The sequence below is a fragment of the Primulina eburnea genome, chromosome 2 (assembly GCF_022965805.1).
Source record: "Primulina eburnea isolate SZY01 chromosome 2, ASM2296580v1, whole genome shotgun sequence".
Taxonomy (NCBI): Eukaryota; Viridiplantae; Streptophyta; class Magnoliopsida; order Lamiales; family Gesneriaceae; genus Primulina; species Primulina eburnea.
The window spans coordinates 32,069,809-32,077,386 of NC_133102.1; the positions used below are offsets into that span (position 1 = coordinate 32,069,809).

Genomic DNA, 7,578 nt, shown 5'->3' on the forward strand with positions numbered 1-7,578 from the left:
TTATATATGTGCTTTCTGAATATTGACGTAGGAAGTGCCTTTGTGAAGAGATCTGATGAGTTTTCACTTGATTGAATGTGACGAACATCAATACATTTATTCTTCTCAAGCTCCTTGGTGAATGCGAAGAACTTAGGAGGAATATGTTTAGTTCTGTCGCTTTTTATGTATCCTTCTTTCATTTGAGCAATACATGCAGCATTATCTTCATATAGTATCACAGGCTTCTCATCGAATGATAATCCGCATGAAATTTGGATATGTTGGGTCATTGATTTTAACCACACACATTCACGACTTGCTTCATGTAGTGCAATAATCTCGGCATGATTTGATGAAGTTGTTACGAGCGTTTGTTTCTGTGAACGCCAAGATATTGCAGTGCCTCCACGAGTAAATACATATCCAGTTTGGGAACGTGCCTTGTGTGGATCAGATAAGTATCCAGCATCGGCATAACCAATTATATTTGGATTAGCATCTTTTGAATACAAAAGTCCCAAGTCTGTCGTTCCTCGTAGATAACGGAATATATGTTTAATTCCGTTCCAGTGTCTCTTTGTTGGATATGAGCTAAATCTTGCAAACAGATTCACGGCAAAAGATATATCAGGCCTTGTACAATTTGTAAGGTACATAAGGGCACCGATGGCACTTAGATATGGTACTTCTGGACCAAGAATATCTTCATCATCTTCACATGGACGGAATGGATCCTTTTCTATGTTTAATGATCTAACAACCATTGGAGTACTTAAAGGATTTGCTTTATCCATATTAAAACGTTTAAGGATCTTTTCTGTATAATTTGTCTGGTGAACAAACATTCCACATTCTTTTTGTTCAATTTGTAAACCCAGACAATACTTGGTTTTTCCAAGATCCTTCATTTCAAATTCTTCCTTCAAGTATAACACAACTTCTTGAATTTCCTTATTCGTTCCAATGATGTTTAAATCATCAACATATACAGCAATAATTACGCATCCGGATGTTGTTTTCTTAATGAAAACACAAGGGCATATTGAATTATTTACATATCCCTTTTTCATCAAGTGATCACTTAGTCGATTATACCACATTCGACCTGATTGCTTTAACCCATATAATGATCTTTGTAATTTCACAGAATAACATTCCCTGGGTTTTGAACTTTGTGCTTCAGGCATCTTAAATCCTTCAGGGATTTTCATATATATATTACTATCAAGTGATCCATATAAGTAAGCTGTAACAACATCCATAAGACGCATTTCTAAATTTTCAGATACCGCCAAGCTAATCAAATACCGAAACGTAATTGCATCCATCACAGGAGAATACGTTTCTTCATAATCAATTCCAGGCCTTTGAGAAAAACCTTGTGCAACAAGTCGAGCTTTATATCTTACTATTTCATTTTTCTCATTTCGCTTTCGAATAAAAACCCATTTGTATCCAACAGGTTTTACACCTTCAGGTGTAAGGACTATAGGTCCAAAAACATTACGTTTATTTAGCGAATCCAATTCAACCTGGATGGCTTCTTTCCATTTTATCCAGTCCTGCCGATTTTTACATTCACCAAAAGATTTTGGTTCATGATTTTCATTATCATTTATGATGTCGATTGCCACATTATAAGAAAATATATCATCAATTTCATCTATATCTTTTTGGTTCCATATTTTTCCAGTATTAATGTAATTGATAGAGATTTCATGATTCTCGTCAGTTTGTGGTTCTGACAGAACATTTGCATCATCGTGTGTTTCTTCAGGAACATCATTCTCTATTTTGTGATCATCATGTGTTTCTTCAGAAACATCATTCTTTATTTTGTGATCATCGTGTTTCTCTATGAATTTTCCTTTTCGAGGATTTTTATCCTTGGAACCGACTGGCCTTCCACGCTTCAGGCGTTTAATGACATCATGAGTATCTTCCATTTGTTTCTTTGGAATTTCAATTCGAGCAGGGGCATTTGCAGCATGTATATATGATTTAGTTACCCTTTTTGTGTCTGCAAATGCATCTGGTATTTGATTTGCTATTCTTTGCAAGTGTACAATTTGTTGTACATCTTTTTCACATTATTTTGTTCTTGGATCCAGATGTAACAATGATCATACATACCATGTAATTTCTTTTTCGGTATGTTTTTGTTCTCCCCCTAACATTGGAAAGATTTCCTCATTAAAATGACAATCAGCAAAACGTGCTGTGAACATATCTCCTGTCTGAGGTTCAAGATATCGAATGATTGATGGACTATCATAACCGATATAAATTCCAACCTTTCTTTGAGGTCCCATTTTCTTTCGTTGTGGTGGTGCAATAGGCACATACACCATACATCCAAAAATTCTCAGATGAGAAATGTCTGGTTCTTTACCAAATGCAAGCTGCAATGAGGAGTATTTATGATATGCACTTGGTCTGATGCGAATTAATGAAGCAGCATGTAAAATTGCATGTCCCCATATAGAAATAGGGAGCTTTGTTTTCATAATCATTGGTCTAGCAATCATTTGCAGACGTTTAATCAATGATTCAGCCAATCCATTCTGTGTATGTACATGAGCAACAGGATGCTCAACAATGATTCCCATAGACATACAATAATCATTGAAAGTCTGGGAAGTAAATTCACCAGCATTATCAAGTCTAATTTTCTTGATTGTATAATCGGGAAACTGATTCCTCAATTTTATTATTTGAGCAAGTAATCTTGCAAATGCAACATTTCGAGTTGACAATAAGCATACATGTGACCATCTGCTGGAGGCATCAATCAATACCATAAAGTATTTGAATGGTCCACATGGTGGATGGATTGGTCCACAAATATCACCCTGAGTACGTTCAAGAAACATTGGTGATTCAGTTTGGATTTTGACTAATGATGGTCTTATAATAAGTTTTCCAAGAGAACATGATTTACATTGAAACTTATTATTCTGAAAGATCTTCTGGTCTTTCAGTGGATGACCATGTGTATTTTCTATAATTCTTCGCATCATTATTGAACCAGGATGTCCCAATCGATCATGCCAATTGGTTAATATCGAAGAATTATCAACTACCATGTTTGATTCAATGGGACTTATATGTGTATAATGCAATCCAGTAGGGAGCATTGGTAGTTTTTCAATCACATATTTCTTTCCTGATTTATATGTGATAAGACACATATATTTCTCATTCCCTTCATTCATTGTTTGAGTATCATACCCATGGGAATATATATCATTAAAACTCAACAAATTTTTTTTCGATTCTGGTGAATATAAAGCATCATTGATCAAAAATTTTGTACCATTGGGTAACAAAAATTGTGCTTTACCACATCCTTTAATCAAGTCTACAGGACCTGATATTGTATTCACCGTTGTTTTTGTTGGTTTTAGTTCCAAGAAATATCTTTTATCTCGGAGGATAGTGTGCGTTGTACCACTATCGGGTATGCAAACTTCAGCTTTGCTCATAGCATTTTCCATATTTGAACTTCAAAAAAATATGCAATGAAATAAAATTACTGAAAATACATATGTAAATATAACACATATCATAATTATACAATAAAACATTATTACATGAATACATGAAAAATCAATTATTGTACATTTATATTCTACCATTAAATTGTTCATTTTCAGAGAAATCATTGAGAAAATCTGTAGCATCAAAATTGTTCATTTCTATCCCACCAACATGTTGATCATTTCCAGAGAAATCATTCATAAAATCACCAGCATCAAGATGAGTTGAATCACTCAAACGGTCACTGCGTTCAGTGAAGTTGGTCTCCTTTTCTTTCCCCTTTAATGAATCTTTATAAAGTTTACAAAGGTGCTCAGGGGCTCGACAAACTTTGGACCAATGTCCTGGAGTACCACATCTGTAACAAGAACTTTCATATCTTTTTGAGTGATTCTCATTAACACTTGTATTCTCATGATGTCTTTTCTGTGGATGGTTTGGGACGTTCTTTTGAGATGAGTTATAAAAATAACTATCTCTATTATTTTCAAAACCACGGCCGTGTCCACGACCACGACCAATTCCACGTCCACGTCCACGTCCACGACATCGACCTCGACCAAAACCTTGTCTTTGAAATTGATTTTGGTTTCCAGGTATAAATTCAATTTTACTTACAGCATTTACTTCTGGAAATGCTGTTGATCCAGTGGGTCGGGACTGATGATTTCTCATTAATAGCTCGTTGTTCTTTTTCGCCACAAGAAGACAGGCGATGAGCTCAGAATATCTCGCAAATCCACGTACTCTATATTGTTGCTGTAGAGTAATATTTGATGCATGAAATGTGGAAAATATTTTTTCAAGCATCTCAGATTCTGTGACCTCATGTCCACAAAATTTTAATTGCGAGATTATTCTATACATCGCCGAATTGTAATCACTGACTTTTTTAAAATCTTGGAATCTCAGTGTGTTCCATTCATCCCGGGCGGTCGGAAGTATAAATTCCCTTATATGTTCAAATCTTTCTTTTAATCCCTTCCACAAAGCCATGGGATTTTTTTCAGTCAGATATTCACATTTCAATCCATCGTCGAGATGTCGACGCAAAAATATCATGGCTCTTGCCTTTTCTTGTGACGTGCATATGCCATTTTTTTTAATGGTCTCGCTTAGACCCAATGACTCAAGATGCATTTCTATATCTAGAGTCCATGGCATATAATTCTTTCCCGTGATGTCGAGCGCAATAAATTCGAGCTTTGTTAAATTTGACATGGTGGTACTAAAAAAATTACGATGCATTTTATTAGTTAATAAATATTGCAATACAAAGTAACGGATAAACAACAAGTACAAGTATTTGTAAAAATAAAGAAAACGCACGAGGAGGATATACTCCGATAAATACAAGACTCGTGAGTATGATAACCAAAATAATTAAAAATATCCTTGAGAAAGCCATCTTCTTTTTTCTTCGAAAAATTTGATGATGAATAATTTTTAGAGAAGAAGAGAAAGTTGGAGTGATTGAATGTGTTTGTGAGATGATATTTATAGGGCAAAAACTAGCCGTTTGTTATCGTTTATGACCGTTGGTGTACAAAAAATAAATGTATGTATTTGTATAATTTTATGGTAATAATATGATGTATATAATATTAGACATGTTTAAATAATTATGTATATCATATCATAATATTATAATGAGTATCATAATTTATTTTGTTTAAAAACCTTATAGGCTTTTATACTTGTCGTATCCCTTACCGGGAGTGTGGGATGTCGTCTTAACATCCTCCCAGGATTTATAACAAGTTTATGAAAATTTTATTTTTATTATTTCTAATAATAACATTATATTGTATATTAAATAAATACACAATAAATAAATAACAGTAAAATAAATATAATTACTTTTGTTACCTTTTTCTTCTGTTTGGAACTTGGAAAAGTATGTAGGACTTTTAGAGCTTCGTGCTGATAACGTGTTGTGAAAAAGTAAAAATTTATGGTAAAAAGTAAAAATCTCAAACTCTCAAAATTTATCAAACTACACACTTTATAATATTTTTCTCTCTACTCAATTGTGATTTTCTTCACAAATGAGAGATCTATTTATAGAGTTTCATTACACATAATCCAAAAATAAAATACATCATTACCTACATCATCACACACAAATTTCTAACTTTACAACTCTTATTTTCAACATTCAAATATTCAACTATTACTTTTTCCATATTAAAATATATTATTTCAACAGTGACATGATAAATGCAAATCCTATCAAATAAGTGCCCAAAATATTAAATCATATATATATATATATATAGCATTTTATTAAGAGAAAATGAACCAATTATATATTTTCCTTTAATTACTACAATCGAAACCACGTACTCGAACGCAAATGACAAAAATTCCAGTCCTATAAATTAACAATAATTAATGAACTAAAAAAACATGAAAAAGGTTAAGGAATTCTAGGAGGCAGGTGGGTGCATGTTTGTTCCATGATAGAAATTATATTGAAGGAATTATGAACTGTTACATCTCCTAACATGATTGACATGAATGCATGGTTTCACACATATATGTAAAATGTAATATAATTTTAATGATGATTTCCCTTGTTTTGAAGCCTGAGTTGCTGATAAAATTGCGCGATGAATTCCTCGGCTTTGGCATCGATCATCTCATCTCCGCACAGTGCATCAAACACCTCGTCGGGATCTTCTTCCTCCTCATTGTCACTAGAATCAACCAGATCCCGGAGGCTCGTAGCCGAAGCGTATTGGCTCATTGTCCCGTCGGAGGAAGATGCCGCAGGGGAATCCGGAGGGATAATTTCTTTCATATTATCGGCAGCGGATGGCCGTATGGGGGAAAATTCAGACGTGAAGGAAGGTGGAGGAGATGGGATGTTCTCCTGTGAGTGCAAGGGCCTCACCGAGTCCACTAGCTTCGTCCAATTCGTGTTCGATGCAGGCGTAGATTTGTCATAGGATATGGGATCTTTGGGCCGCTTGCGTATCATGAACAAAGCCGCTTTGAAAAGGTCAAACCCGCCGCTTTTTTTTTTCTTCTTCTTCTCCTCCTTCGTAGGCGGTTTCACGGCAATGATAGAATCTGCGGGTAAATCCTCCTCCATGTTGTTGACGTCATTCGTCGGCAATGCACCCGACATCATTTGATCAATGGGTCAGATGAAATCGAGACCGGTTTAGTTTCTTAGCGATGTGGAAACCTCTGCCCGCAAATTGCAGGGCAGAGAAGGTGGAGAGAAGCTTTTGGAACAACGAGAATTTGAGGGGACTCTCAACTCCCATTGCCTTTATATATTCGAGGAATATGCCATTACATTGCCAGTGGCAGACATTTGATATTTTTATTGCAAATTCCAACCCATGTTTTTTTCTCTCACATGCATGCAAATTTGCGACCATATATAATATATTGTTTCTTCAAATATGAGTATGTGTGTCTGCAGAGACGGATGTACACTAAGACTGTATTAGGCTGTAGCCCAACCCACTTTTTTTTAGCGACGGTTTTTCAGAAACCGTCGCTAATATTTGCGACGGTTTTACTACAACCGTCGCGGATCATCGGCGACGGTTTTAATTCTTTAAAAACAGTCGCTATTAGCGACTGTTTTTTAAAAATCGTCGCTAATAGCGACTGTTGTTCCAAAATCCGTCGTACATCAATATCTTAGTCCAATCAAGTCCCGTCCATTTACAAAGATGAGACCAAATTCATCCCATATCCTCTGATCCGCCCCACCTCAATTCTACAAAATTTCTCTCCCAAGTCCCAAGCTCTTTAGCGACAGAATAAAATTACGGACTACCGAAGAAATCGAATTGCTCATCGGCAAGGCAACAATCCAGATAAGAATCGGCTATACATTTTTTATTTTGTTTTTTATAGCATCTCTGTGCGTGATTTGTGGTTTCTTGATTGTTTGTTGTTGAGTTGTTGATTGACTATTACTTGTTTATTTGTTTAATAATTATTTTATTCTTGTTTAGGATTATAACTTGAACTATTTTAAAATGGAACATCAATCTGCTGCAAAGAAAGGAAAAACATTGATATCCTATTTCT

At 35.0% G+C, this 7,578-nt stretch overlaps 1 protein-coding gene across 1 annotated transcript; it reads right to left on the reverse strand.

Annotated features, from left to right (window-relative positions):
• Window positions 1-6,082: 6,082 nt before the first annotated feature.
• Window positions 6,083-6,655, reverse strand: LOC140824217 (uncharacterized). The gene has a single exon (XM_073185813.1). It carries the CDS (start codon window positions 6,653-6,655, stop codon window positions 6,083-6,085), a length of 573 nt encoding a protein of 190 aa, XP_073041914.1.
• Between the last annotated feature and the right edge of the window lie 923 nt (window positions 6,656-7,578).

What these genes read in the sequence shown, in the direction of transcription:
- LOC140824217 (XM_073185813.1), bottom strand. Translation starts at nt 6,655, where the DNA reads ATGTCGGGTGCATTGCCGACGAATGACGTCAACAACATGGAGGAGGAT.